The sequence below is a fragment of the Miscanthus floridulus genome, chromosome 11, assembly GCF_019320115.1.
Source record: "Miscanthus floridulus cultivar M001 chromosome 11, ASM1932011v1, whole genome shotgun sequence".
NCBI lineage: Eukaryota > Viridiplantae > Streptophyta > Magnoliopsida > Poales > Poaceae > Miscanthus > Miscanthus floridulus.
The window spans coordinates 73,397,644-73,412,608 of record NC_089590.1 but is presented as its reverse complement, the minus strand read 5'-3'; the positions used below and the strand labels follow the sequence as shown (position 1 = coordinate 73,412,608).

General features: G+C 46.2%; 1 protein-coding gene across 1 annotated transcript; it reads right to left on the bottom strand.

Annotated features, from left to right (window-relative positions):
* Positions 1-983: 983 nt before the first annotated feature.
* On the bottom strand, positions 984-2,003 carry LOC136492199 (uncharacterized). Its single transcript, XM_066488300.1, has 2 exons — positions 1,800-2,003; positions 984-1,703 (listed from the first exon to the last, which is right to left on the bottom strand). The coding sequence occupies exons 1-2, from the start codon at positions 2,001-2,003 to the stop codon at positions 984-986; spliced, it is 924 nt and encodes a 307-aa protein (XP_066344397.1).
* Between the last annotated feature and the right edge of the window lie 12,962 nt (positions 2,004-14,965).

Sequence of the window (14,965 nt, the reverse complement as noted above, 5' to 3'; positions counted from 1 at the left end):
CAGGGCCTCGATCAGAGCGTGGTTGAAGATGAACACTATCGTGGTCATCGCCTTCCCCCAGAACCTTGCCAGCATGCCTTTGACCTTCATCATGGATCGGGCCATGCCGACCACCGTCTGGTTCCGTCGCTCCACCACGCCATTCTATTGTGGCGAGTACGGTGCGGTGTGGTGTCGCTCCACACCCTGATCCACGTAGTACTCTGCGAACTCCACCGAAGTGAATTCGTCGCCATGATCAGTCCTCAGCACATGGAGCTTCTTGCCACTCTCGACCTCCGTGCGCATCTTGAACTTCTTGATCGCTGCTGCCGCTTCATCCTTGCTTGTTAGGAGTTGCAGCCACATGTAGCAACTGCAATCATCCACGAGCAGGCAAAAGTACCGCCGACCACTATTTGTACTAGGTGTGATCGGCCCACAGAGGTCGCCGTGAACGAGCTCGAGAGCATCCTTCACGTGATACTTGGCCGCCTTTGGGAATGGTAGCCTCCTCTGCTTCTTGGCCAGGTAGCTGTCACACAGCTCGCCTCCGTGCTTGATGTGGGGTAGCTCTCAAACCATCTTCTCCAGCCGACTAAGCGTGTCGAAACCGAGATGTCTGAATCGAGCCTGCCACATCCACGGTTCCTCGGAGTGTCTTGCCACCAGGCACACCGGCTGCTCTACCTTCAGGTCAAGCAGGTACAGATAGTTTAGGGACCTCTTCACCTTGGCGAGAAGTCACTGCTCCTAGTCCCTGATCCTAAGGACTCCGTCCTTGATCAGTACCTCGCTACCACGCTCATCCAGCTGACCAATGCTAATGATGCTGGAACATAGCTACAGGATGTAATAAACATCCATTAGCGTGTGGTGCTCCCTGTTCTAGCACCTGAAGATGATGGTGTCGCGCCCTTGGACAACCACCCTTGAGCCGTCAAGAAACTTCATCGCATCGGTAACATCGTCGTCGAGCTCGGAGAAGGATGCCTTGGAGCCCGTCATGTGGTTGCTGGCACCAGAGTCCAAATACCACCCTGCTCCTGGTCAATGCCCACACGTCCGAGGTGAACTTGGGCGTGTGGTTTGTTGAGGTTGACAGTCTTCAGAGCCTTCCTAGGTCCTTCCACCGTCGTCGCCTCTTCTTTCTCCTTGGCCTCGACATCATGCAGTGCATAGAACATCGCCATCAGGATAGTGGCCTCATCCTCATCATCAGCTTTCGCTAGATGAGCCTCAGCCTTCTTCTCTTGCTTGTGATTTGGGCACTCCCATGCCCAATGGCCCATCTTCCCGCAGCGCCGACAGGCATTGGGGACAACTTGCTTCTTCCTCTCTGAAGAAACCTTGCCACGGAGCTTGCCATCGCCATCGTAGCTGGAAGAGGCTGCCTTCTCGGAGTTCCTCCGAGCAACCCACTCCTCTTCCGTCAGCAGGAGTTTCCCACTGTCCTTCGTTGTTATCGTCTGCTCCAGGCGCTTGTCCACCGCTCGCAGATGGCCTGTCACATCCTCAATGGTGAGGGTGGACAAGTCCAGCATAGTCTCTATGGAGAGAGCGATCTGTATGTACTTTGCCGACACGGAGTGGAGGTACTTGGAGACTATCTCCTCTTTGTCGATGGTGACGCCATGGCTCTTTAGCTTGCTGATGAGCATCTGCAAGTGGAGGGAGAAGTCCTCCACTGTTTCACCATCCTTGAACTTGAGGTTGGCGTACTCCTACATCAGAAGCTGGGTCGTTGCCTTCTTTACGCGATCGAAACCGACGCACATCGCTGCAATAGCCTCCCACGCCTCCTTAGCCGAGCTTTTCACCCACAATGGCTCCCTGTACTCCACCGGTATAGCAGCGAGGATAGCCTCCAACGTTGACATACCAACTTCCTCATTGTCGGTGCCCTTGTCAACAGCATTCCAGAGTTGTCGGGCTCTGAGCTTGACCTTCATGGTCACCGACCACTCTCCATAGTTGGTGCGAGTCAACGTCGGCCAACTGGTGCCGCTGACCTCCTGCACCATGTGAACAATGACCTCCAGTCATGGCTGGGTAGCCACAGTAGTGCCACTGCTGTCACCCATCTCTGAATATCATTCCAGAGCGGTTAGTCTGGCGAGGGCACTTGTACGGCTCCAATACCACTTGTTGGCCCACAGGATCATAGGCTTAGGTGAGTTAACCACTCACCAGTCTTGTCGAGCACCCGCTAGTGTTGCCGAGCACCCACTAGCCGTGCCGACCACGAACAAGCATTGTTTGTCCCCACACACTATGGCTAAGCTAGAAGAAGAAGGGAGAACAGCGCATGCACACACAGTACAAGACACCAGCGTTGGCCGAAGCCCTGTCTAAGAGATGGCAAATCTGAACTCTCTTTACTGAGTTGCCTTGGCAGTCTATTTATACAACTCTATTAATCTAGTCCTAGTATAGCGCACATTTTGTAAGATTAACTAGATAACATACATGACTGACTATGCGCCGGTTTCTGTATGTGGCTACAGTGCTGCAGGTGAGCCATGCGGCGCCTGCACCCGTAGTGACTACAGTATCACAGCAAGGGGCTTTTCGATGCCTCTTTTCCTTGCTATGTTCACACAAGGTAGTAGTAGATTATCAAACAATCGTTGTATTATCCATCAGTGTGAACTCCAGAAGGGGGCAGCCGCGTTTATGCGACCACCAGCGCAGAGCGGCGAGGTGCTTCATTAGGTTGCCAGGAAGATCGCCTCGAAGGTTCTCTTGGACACCGGCGTAATAGGGGCAGGCGTTGGAGGCACTCCCATCCGCTTCATGAGCAACATTTCCCCTCATTTAGAAGCTGGAATGTGCGCCAGCTTTTGTGCCACAATTCTGGTGCTCCTTGTCTGGATGGGCAGTCTTCTCGCAGGGGGCTTCTGCTTTGGCTTGTTGGAGAGCAGCGGTGAACGACGCATTTGCTGCACCTCTTCCGTGTAGCGCGCCAACCGCCTGGCCGCTTTAGTCGGCGTTGGTGTGGCGTTGTTGCCGTCTAGGATGCCCACCGGAGGATCTGTTGGGCCTACATGCAGTTGCATTGATTGGGCCCCCACCTGACAGTGGGATGTCAGGGTATTCATAGCCTAAAGAGGCGTGGCTGCCTACTGTGGATCTTGCTGTGTTCCGGGCACGCCCGTAGCATTAGGTGCCGGCGTGGAGCGCGCTAGGCTGGCTGAGGCGTAATCCCCAGCCGTAGTGTCCCAGACATCTTCCGCCTCTGCATTACGCCTCGATGAGCCTGGATCCTCTACACCACCCCCAAGAGCATCTGTGGCGTGTGGAGGCTAGGTTGGTTCTGGCTCACCAAAGGCCTCGATCGCCCTAGGCTCCGTCTACACTGTTGGTTGGGCAACCTAGGAATCTCCCGTGGACTGAGAGCAACCCACAGTAGCAGCGTCGTCGCCTGCTGTGCAGAGTGCATAGCTATCATCCCTGGCGGGCCACATAGTAGCCTAGCCTCAAGGACCATAGGATCCAAGGCCTGCTGAACTCCTATGCCCACATCGAGATGCTTTGAGGAATCAAATTCGAAATGGAAAGGGCCCCATGGGTCAGTGGTCACCGGTGCAGCTGTCACCTTGCCCTGGACATGTTCAACGAGTTGGTCCAGCTTTGGCAGCACAGATGCCTTCAGGACTCACTTTTGCTTTGCTTTTTTTGGCGAGATTGGTGCGGCTGTTGTCCTGATATGCGTGGTGACATCACGGCGTCTGAAGTGCGCCAAAGATGTGGCACTGCCCACATGTTCACCGGCATCGCCGTCGACGGCACCACGAACGTAGCTGAACCCCTAGAACTACCGTCCCGATCCGCGACTGAAGTGGTGGAGGTCCGGATTCCCGTCGTGGCTGCAGTCGCCGTCGTCAGAGTCCGGCGGGGACGGCATAAGGGACGGGTCACGCGGGTCAAAGTCCACCGTGCTTCGGATGTGAATGATGACTTGTAGCAGAGGACGTCCTTCTAGGTGAGATATGGTGGCAAGTTCCCGAACTGGTACGCCGGCACGTTCTCGGCGACGAGGAGCTTGACGATCTTTGGTATGCTGCTTGGGTCGCTCATCCAGGAGGAGAGACGATAGGAGGATAAATCTGACTTCCCCACCATCACTGGGTCGACGGACTGGATCCAGCACGAGGGGGCCAAGATCTTGGTGGCAGTATCGGCGCTCCAGACGTGCACCGGAACGCCCTCGAGCTCGATGTTGACCTTGAACTTCAATGCCATCGCGTTCACCTAGGTGAGGCGAGTCCACGATCATAGAATGAGGAAGGTACCCGTGGCCGGCACCGCTGACGCGTCAAGGATCCTATCGCGAGTCTCCCGGGAACGGCAGTGGATGATGAAGTTGTCGGGGAAGAAGGGGACAATGGAGAAAGTCCCCCTCCTCGACCATGTGAACATTGGCGATGGTGTGGACGACGTCGGAGGAGGGCAGTGATAGAATCGTTACAGGATCACTAGCCATAGATCTAGCATACCTATGACATTTAATGAACTATAAACCCTAGAATATGTACTAGTATGGGATTAACATATAAAGTGAGAGAGAGATAGGGGTTCAGGAGGTGCAAACCATCGGCCGCCTTCATGGAAGATGGACTAGCCATGAGGGTTGCTTGACGATGGCGTGGTGAAGACTGACGGTGAGGGCGCTATCGCTGTGGCGGCGGTGTAGAGGCGGCGGTGTCTGGTGGTAGTTTTTCCATCGCTGGTAGCACCCCCCTTAGATTGGTTAGGGTTTAGGGACTGTTGGTGGGGTGTCAGGAGGCTCAGGTGAACCTTATGCCTTGTGCCTTGGCCCCCACCTCCCTTTTTATGGCGCTGTGCATCGAGGCCCCACCAACCATGGAACGGTTGGGCGCCCCTGATTAGGGCGTGGATCCAAGGGCCCAATTGGCCGTTGGGCCAATTGGCGGAGATCATCTAATATTCTCCCCCTTGATCTCACCTTATGATTTAAACTCAACTTACTTACTTTATCTTGTTCCCATTCCATCATAGATCAGTGCATAGAGCGTGCCTCATCGTCACGGTCAGTTGCCATTAGATTAAACAGCTACAATGCGCTTCTCTGTTTTGAAACAGATTCTCAACTAGGCCTTTATTGTCTAGGAATCATAGGCTTTCCCTTAAACCCATACCAGCTAAGTGTTCTCTGAACATGCTGGGTGGTAAGCCTTGTGTAAGCGGATCCATGAGCATCTTTTCTGTTCTTATATGCTCAAGACTAATTATATGATCCCAGACTTTGTCTTTCACAGCATAATACTTTATGTCAATGTGTTTGGCAGCACCACTTGACTTATTGTTGTGAGCATAATATACTGTTGGATTATTATCGCAGTATAACTTGAATGGTTTATGTATGTCGTCTACCACTTTCAACCTGGACATGAATTTCTTCAGCCAATTCACCTGCCCAGTGGCCTCATAACATGCTACAAACTCGGCATACATTGTGGACAATGTAGTGACGGTTTGCTTTGAGCTTTTCTACGATATAACTCCTCCCGCGAGAGTGAATATGTATCCTGACATGGATTTTCTGTCATCTCCTGCATAATCAGAATTTGTATACCCCTCTATGTGCAGGGAATCAGATCATCTATATGTTAGCATGAGACCCTTCGTACCTTGCAGGTAACGCAAAACTTTCTTTACTAATTTTTAGCGTTCTATTCCTAGATTACTCTGATATCTGCCAAGTAACCCGGTAACAAATACTAAGTCAGGACGAGTACACACTTGAGAATACTATAAACTCCCGACAACTGAACTATATAGAACCGCTTTCATTTGATCGATCTCATATTGGTTCCTAGGACATTGAAATTCCCCATATCTGTCGCCCTTGACTATGGGAGCAGGTGAAGACTTATAATTTTGCATAATGTATTTCTTTAGAACCTTTTCTAAGTATGCCTTTTGTGATAATCCTAAAACCCCTTTTCTCTATCTCAGTGAATCTCTATTCCTAGGACGAATGAAGCTTCACCGAGATCCTTCATATCAAACTTCGAGGACAAGAACTTCTTTATTTCTAGTAGTAGATTAACATCACTGCTAGCGAGCAAGATGTCATCCACATACAAGACTAGAAAAATGTATTTCCCATTCTTGAACTTTGCATAAACGCAATTGTCCTCTATATTTTCTTGAAACCCAAACTATTTATTGTACTATCAAACTTCAAATACCACTGTCTTGAAGCTTGTTTTAATCCGTAAATGGATTTCTTCAGGCGGCATCCTATACGTTCTTTTCCTTCCACAACAAAACCTTTCGGTTGTGCCATATAAACATTTTCCTCTAGGTTCCCATTTAGGAACGCCGTCTTAACATCCATCTGACGTAATTCTAAATCATAATGTGCTACAAGCGCCATCATGATTCTAAAAGAATCCTTACATGAGACTGGAGAAAATATCTCATTATAATCTATACCTTCTCTTTGCGTGAAACCTTTCATCACAAGTCACGCTTTAAACCTTTCTATATTCCCTTTAGAGTCATGTTTAGTTTTATAGACCCATTTACAGCCTACTGTCTTAGCTCCTTTTGGAATTATTTCTAAGTTCCAAACATCATTGGTTTTCATTAATTTTATTTCATCTTCCATAGCTTCAAGCCACTTGGATGAGTGAGTGCTTCTCATGGCTTCTTCAAATGAGGTGGGATCACCCTCCATTTGAAATTCCTCGCATTCATAAACTTCATAGTCATCAGGAATGGCTGATCTCCTGACTCTTTGAGACCTTCTAGGGGCCTCGTTAGATGACGCTTGTTCTATATGAGGCTGTTGTTGCTCTCCTTTATGTGTGACAACGGGTTCTTGGGGATCCTGAAGGATAGGTTCCTCATGTTCATTCATTGTTGCCACAGGAGAACTAACAATAGGTGTTGTTACTACAGTGTCTTGCACTATTGCTACAGCAACAACAGGTAGCGTGAAGAATGGCTCCTAAACCATAGGAGTGGGCATGTATACCCTCTTCTCTTCTAAACTAATTTCTCATGCTACCATGCTCCCCCTGATCATATCATCCTCCAAGAAGACGGCATGTCTTGTTTCTACAAACTTTGTTTGTCTGTCACAACAATAAAAGCAATAACCTTTTGACTTTTCTAGATAGCCAATGAAATGGCAACTGACTGTCTTGGAGTCTAGCTTCCCTATGTTTGGGTTAAAAACTTTTGCCTCAGCTAGACAACCCCACACACGTAAATAGTTAAGTGAGGGTTCCTTTCCTATCCACAACTCATACGGTGTTTTGGGCACTGACTTGCTTAGCACTCGATTAAGAATATGAATGGCGGCTTTTAACGCCTCCATCCATAAACTTATCGGTAGGGTAGAGTAGCTTATCATGCTTCTTACCATATCCATTAAGGTACGGTTGTGTCTTTCAGCTAATCCATTCTACTGAGGCTCACCCGGTGTAGAATACTAGGCTACTATGCCATTTTCCTGTAAGAACCTTCAACCTTACAAAAGGTCCAGGAACTTGGCCATATGGGGTGTGTCGACCGTAGTACTCTCCCCCACGGTCGGACCTTACTACCTTAATCTTTAAGTTGTGCTAATTTTCTACTTCAGCCTTAAATATCTTAAATTTATCCAATGCTTCCGATCTTTCCTTAATTGGATAAATATTGCCAAAACGAGAATAGTTATCTATGAATGTTATAAATGAATCATAACCATCCATACTTCTCACAGAAAAAGGACCACAGATGTCTAGGTGAACTATTTTCTAAAATTCCTACGCTTCATTTGGCATCTTTCTTTATTTTCTTAACGTACTTTCCTTTTATGCAATTTGCATTGTTCTAAATCTAAAAATTCTAAAGGCGGAAGAATTGATTTCTTAATCAATCGCTCTATTCTCCCCCTTGAAATATGGCCTAAACGATAGTGCCATAATTTCGATAATATATCATGAACTCTCTTCCACTTATTACTTGCATTCATAGACGAGGAGACATTCACATGCTCAGTGCTCACATCATTCACATTCTCAGAAAGTGATAATAAATAAAGCTTGTCTTTTTGGAAGGCAAGACCAACACACTTATTATTAATCACAATCCGACATTTGCAATTACCAAAATGGCAATATATCCATCACCATCTAAATGTGAAACACTTATTAAGTTTCTTCGCAAAGAGGGTACATAAAAACTTCTGAAAGCTTAAGTACAAAACCATCAACTAATTCTAGAGAGAGATCTCCAATGGTGTCGACACAGAATTTCGTCCCGTGCCGAGGACACACGCAGCAAGCCGGAAGGGTCCGCTCGATGGAGCAGATCCACCTAGCTACAGTGCAAGGGTGGTCGATCCTGCGCAATCCTCCTGAGACATGCCGGTCAATTTGACCCTGCAATTGATAAGGAGAGAAAGCTTATCAGCAATTAAGGGTGGAACATGTCGGTGTTGCCAGACAGTCCCGAATGTACGGCTCTGAGAGCCGATATGAGAGGAGATCGACTAAATAGTCGATTCTAGCATATTCATAAGAATAAATCGGTTAAAGCTCATGGGGTTGTGTAAGAAGAATCGGTTATCATCCAAGATAGATATAATTCGAGCAATAATTCGATCAATGGCAATAAGATATCGATGATGATTGGTTTAAACTGAGCCAATGATTACAAGTAACCGAACCCCTTTTTATATAAAGAAACAATTCAACACCACTTAACCATTTAATAAAGATAAATCTAATGAACATGTTAGATCTCATCTATCGCCATGACCAGTGGGGCATGAGACAGAATCATGCAGGCTGTGGAAACAACAATAGACTCGACGACCCTAACTCATTACTAATATCAGTGGGGCATGAGGCAGAATCATGCAGGCCGTAATACAATAATAAGATCATGGGGCTAACATATCTTTCAACTTATCTCTACTTCAATGATCTCGTGATGTGAACTATTCGTGAAAGCATTCGATATCGGCTAAACAGCCAATTCAGGCATAGCGCACAGTTAAGGTCATGCCTTCTTAGGAACAAATCTATCAACTAACGATCCCCACTCTACGGTGCTAACAGTGGGGTGAGAGGCAGAATCCCACAGGCCGTGATAACATGCCATGGAACGGTTCTCGCTAACCAATAGATGTACTCAAGATCGAACATGCCTTAACCGCACACTATGCACGATTAAGATTGATATAAAATAGTCGATAAAAACATAACTCATCGTTTAAGATGTAGATTAGATCAGTTTTAGATTAGCAAATGATAGGTTAAATAAGATATAAGGCCGATCTAGATCAATCTCAATCGGGTAGAGTGATATTGCTGTAATTAGATAAACAATGAAAGCAATAAGCAATATCGGTAACTTAATGAATCTACCAAAGACTGCCATTCAAAGGTAGAGCCGATAACTTGACCTTGATCTAGTTCAAGCAGTGGGGTGTGAGGCAGAATCACACATGCCATACTTGAACTAGACAAGAGTCGATAACTAGCCTATACCAGAGTCGCAGTGGGGGTCGACCGGATCGATGCAACCATACGAATAGAGGTATAAACCATGACGGTACTTACAACAAGCAGTGGAGGTCGACCGGATTGATGCAGCCGAACTTGCTGAAGAACTCGCCGAGATCTACTCTACTCCTACTCCTAAGGGGTGGCCAGAGCTGAAAAAGTAATTGACTTGTATTTGATTGATTGGTTCTTCCTTACACTAGCCGGGGTTTGATATTTATACCCGGAGTCTTAGACATGAATCCTACTCAAGCACGATTTGTTACAATCTTTGGCATAAAAACAAAACATTCCTAATTTAAGATAACTTGGACTCTAATCTTTCCCTTTTTGTAGAGTCCAGCATGTCTTGTCCCAGCGCCGATCATAGCTTCTGCCGTTATCTGCTGGCGCTATCTGAAGAATGCCGATTCCAGTGCCATATTCGAATCAGCTGGTTTCAATCTACACACAATTGATTCCTTGCTAACATGATTCTAGGAGCTTTCGATCCTCTGAAATCCTTATTCCAAATTCTGGTGTAAACACATGCCCCCCAATTTTGGGATAAAAGTAATTTTATTCCAAAATTATCACGTCTTCATCTTTGATGGGTTTGCGGTCATGAGTAGAGAATCTTGATCTAGGGTCTACTGTTTGCCGCCGCCTATGTCAGCCCATGAGCCCATGCTTCACAACTTTTATGAGAGCATCATTGTTTCACGGGTACTTGGACTCATCCTTCTAGGCCGGCTATAAAATGCCTTTCCAACCCCGGCGAGAGCAACTCAACTATTCAGCTATGTTTCTCTTCTTTCTGCCCTCTCGAGCTCTAACTTCACTGGACCCTCCATGGTCCATCCCTTTGCTATGAAGATCTTAAGTGGTTAGAAGAATTCTTGTGCATAGGGTGATCGCGTCGCTCATTCTAGCACCTTGTCGAGCAAGAGAATCAGCTATTACGGCTAGAAGAAGTCTTGTGATACCGCCTGAGTCTTCTCTCTATGCTCGCAAAGCTGTTCTAGTGTTTGCAAGGGCTAAAATGTGTGGACACCTTTCCCTTGTTTGCTTCATCAAATGCCCACTGGGAAAGCCACAGACTTCTTTCCCGTAGTTCTCAATCACTGAGAAACTAGTTAGGTGTTTGTTAAGCGGGCGACCTTTCCCCTTCTTCTGATATAAGTTTGTTCACTAGCCGATGTGACTTGATTCATGATAACCTTCGGCCTCGTGGGGACCTGGACTCCCTTCAATCCAAAGAAGTCTTGGGGGGTTAATTTTTTGGTCAATGTAAATTCTTTGTATCCATCCCACGTCATTTCGTAATCTAGGAAGCTATAAGTCTGAATCTGTTATCTCTTCGTTATCTATCCCCTGAAATCCCGGAGTGCTGATCCGTTTCCGTATCTACTTTCAGTTTTCACACCTTCGGCGAAATTCATCTCCTCACCTCTCTGGGCTATATATTCGGACCACGGCTTGGGTTTAGAAAGCTACTTGCCTTGTCTCAAACCTTCTGCGTCCTTGATACAGTTCCTGCTCTTCTATAGGTTTGAGATCATGGAGAACAGCAAGAGGCCTGCTGAGGAGACTCTTAACGGGCCTGCATCATCACGCCAGCGCCTTCATCATCGGGAAGGTGCCACTCAGGATGTCCCCATTGTTTCGGAGCATAGGGTCGATCCGGCTCAGCCTTTGAGATCATCTTCAACACTGATTTGTCGCCAACTCCCTAATTATTTGAGGAGGCAGATCGATAATGTCGATCTAATCGCTTCCATCGATCGGACTGATCAGAGTCTATCCAATTACCTTTCCCTTGCAGAATTGGCTCTGGCCATGATTCATATCCGATCATCCTCCGAGGCCAACCTGAGGGAGCGGTTGGCCAGGGCTGAAGCTAGAATCACAGGTGAGACGGCCACCATAATCTCCCTAGCTTTTCTTAACTTTGCTTTTGAGATTTTCTGATCATCCCTTCCTTTGAATTTTAGATCTGACTGCTCAGTTGGAAAGCCTTCGATCAGCCATAGATCACACGGTGGGATTTGTCAATGCCAAGGGCATTGTTCCAGTAGTCCGTTTGCATGACATTCCAAACCGCGTCAGGGAGGTTACTCTCCATGGTGTCCACCATGGCGCTGCCGTAGCGTTGGCCACTGCACAAGCCCGCTCTGGCCACAATCTCTAGCTTCTCCCTCATGGTTTCCTAGATGTAGTGCCCCCCGGGGATCATGAGCATTTGATTAGGGAATTCTTTAGCGCCGCCAACTCTGTAGCTTTCAATACTTTGGCCGATGATGTAGTGAGCAAAGTGTTCTCCAACCCGTAGCTTGTAATAAGTGATTTCTTAGCAAACAATTCCTTCATCTTGAATGACTTTTCTTTGTTTCGTACTTCATATTATGCGCATTACTTCATCCATGTTTGCTTTTCTCTTATAGGCGATACGTATCGTACCGGCTTTTGTCCCTTTGGGTTCAATTTTTGCACTAAAGGCGATACCTTGCTGATATCGGCTATTAGAGCCGTCGATCGAACAAATCGGTTATTTAAGTGTTAATCCAAACGCTGGGATAATATTTCTTCAGATATTTCCCATTGATTGCTCGACCAAACTCTTCTTCCCCTCCTAGTGTCTCCAGAATATACGCATTACCAGGCGCACAACGCTTGATCCGATAAGGCCCCTCCCAATTGGGTGACCATTTGCCGAACTTGCTGTCCTTTGACCTGATCGGCAATTTCACTTTCCAGACCAAATCTCCTTCAGAAAATTGCTTATTCTTGACTTTTTTATTGTAATATTTTGTGACCCTCAGTTTATTGGCTTCAATATTTTCAAGAGCGCGCGACCGAAGGCAACTCAAGTCTTCTAAGCCATCCATCATAAGATTTTTGTAGACTTCGGCTGTCAAATTGTTTTGTAACGTAACACGCCTCGATCTGGTCTAAACTTCCCAAGGAAGGACTACATTATGGCCATACACAAGTTCATAAGGTGATGTTTTAATTGATCCATGATAGGCCATCATGTATGCCTATAGTGCCTCATTAAGCGTCGAATGCCACTTCCTTGGCTGTTCCTCAATTTTTTTCTTGATCAGCTTGATCATAATCTGATTGGACACCTCTGCCTGGCCATTAGCCTGAGCATAGTAAGGAGTTGAATTTAGCAGCTTGATCCCCATACTGGCAGCAAAATCTTTGAATTCCTCTGATGTGAACATGGTCCCTTGATCGGTAGTGATGGTTTGAGGAATCCCAAAACGATACACGATATGTTCCTTGACAAAATCAATCATGTTTTTTGAAGTTACCGTTTTTAGGGGAATCGCCTCAACCCACTTGGTGAAGTAATCTGTTGCTACCAATATGAACTTATGTCCTTTGCTCGAGGGTGGAAAGATCTGGCCAATCAAATCAATTCCCTAGCCCCGAAACGGCCATGGCTTGATTATTGGGTTCATGGCCGACGCAGGCGATTTCTGGACATTACCAAAACATTGACAGTCTTGGCATCCTTTGTAATATTCAAAGCAGTCTTCTAATATTGTTGGCCAGAAATATCCAGTCCTGCGAATAATCCATTTCATCTTATAAGCTTATTGATGAGCCCCACATATCCCTTCATGCACTTCGCCCATCAAAACCTTGGCTTCTTCTTGATTCAGGCATTTGAGTAATGCCCCATCGATGGTTATGTAATATAGCTGGTCATCTAGTAAAATGTACTTAGTCGATTTATACCTTAGCTTTCTGGTAACTTTCTGTGACGGATTTCTAAGGTAGTCAACTATCTCAACTCTCCAATCATTGTCCGAGGTTTCATTACTCAGGATTTCTTGAACCACTCGATAACCTGATGCACTGTGAGCCAAACGGTTAGCTTCCTGATTTTGCGCCCTCGGAATTTGTTGAAATGAGACATGAGTAAATTCCCTGAGCAACCTTTCGCATTTGTCATAATATCTCCTCAGAGTATTCTCTTTGCACTCATGCAGGCTGATCATCTGATTAATAATTAACTGTGAGTCTCCAACTATTTCAATCGCTTTGTCCTTTACCTCATAAACAAGTTGAATTCCTTTGAGAACAGCCTCATATTCTGCTTGATTATTGGTGACCATTGGTTTGGTTGGAAAAGCAAACTCAAAATTTGAACCCCGAGGCGAAATAATAACAATACCAATGCCACCACCTTGCTTACATGATGACCCATCGAAGAATAACGTCTAGGGCATTGGCTCTACATGATTCATGCTTGGCTTATGATGCTGGGTGACGAAATCAGCTATTACCTGCCCTTTAACTGCTTTAGCCGATTCGTACCTCAAGTCAAATTCTGATAGCGCGAGAATCCATTTTCCTACTCTCCCATTTAGTATCGGCATCGATAACATGTGCTTGATCACATCAGCCTTGGAAACAACCGTGCACTCGGTCGATAATAAGTAATGCCGCAACTTGGTACAAGAGAAGTATAAGCACAAGCATAACTTTTCAGTGGGAGAATATCTTGTTTCTGGATCTAAAAGTCTCCTACTTAGATAGAAAACCACTCGCTCTTTTCCTTCAAATTCTTGTATCAAGGCCGATCCAATTGTTTGGTCATCGGCCGATATGTACACCTTGAAAGGTTTACCTTGCTGAGGAGGGACCAGCATGGGTGGACGCTTCATATATTCCTTTATCTCCTTAAACACCTTCTGTTGTACGTCACCCCATCTAAATTCTTGATTATTCTTTAATTTCAACAAGGGAGAAAACGACAGAACCTTCTCCGACAAATTTGAAATAAACCTTCTGATGAAATTAATCTTGCCAAGCAAAGATTGCAACTCTATCTTAGTAGTCGGGGGCACTGCGTCGTCAATTGCTTTCATGCTCTTCTGACCAACTTCGATTCCTCTCTCGTGGACCATAAAACCCAAGAATTGTCCAGCTGACACTCCAAAAGCACATTTATTAGGATTCATCTTCAGACCATGTTTCCTCGTGCATTCCAGAGTCTCCCACAAATCAGCTAGATGCTCTTTGTATCCTTTCGATTTTATCATCACATCATCAATGTAAATCTCAACAATCCCGCCGATCAACTTATGAAATATATAATTCATTGCCCTTTGATAAGTGGCACCAGCATTCTTTTGATCGAAGGTCATTACAGCCCACTCGAACAAGCCGATTGCGCCAGGGCACCTAAAAGCGGTTTTCGCTATGTCCTCCTCACCCATGAAAATTTGGTTATACCCCGCATTGCCGTCCATGAAACTAATAACTTTGTGCCTGGCTGCTGCATCTACTAACATGTCGGCTATCGGCATCGGATAACCATCCATGGGTGTGGCTTTATTCAGATCCTTGAAATCGATGCAAACCCTTAGTTTCCCATTCTTCTTGTATACAGGGACAACATTCAATATCCATTCTGCATATCGGCATGGTCGGATAAATTTTGCCTTCAGTAGTCTCTC

Coding starts and splice junctions, on each gene's coding strand:
- LOC136492199 (XM_066488300.1), bottom strand. CDS start 2,003: ATGGTGCAGGAGGTCAGCGGCACCAGTTGGCCGACGTTGACTCGCACC. Junction 1,704..1,799: donor AGTACAGGGAGCCATTGTGG/GTGAAAAGCTCG, acceptor CTTCTGATGTAG/GAGTACGCCAACCTCAAGTT.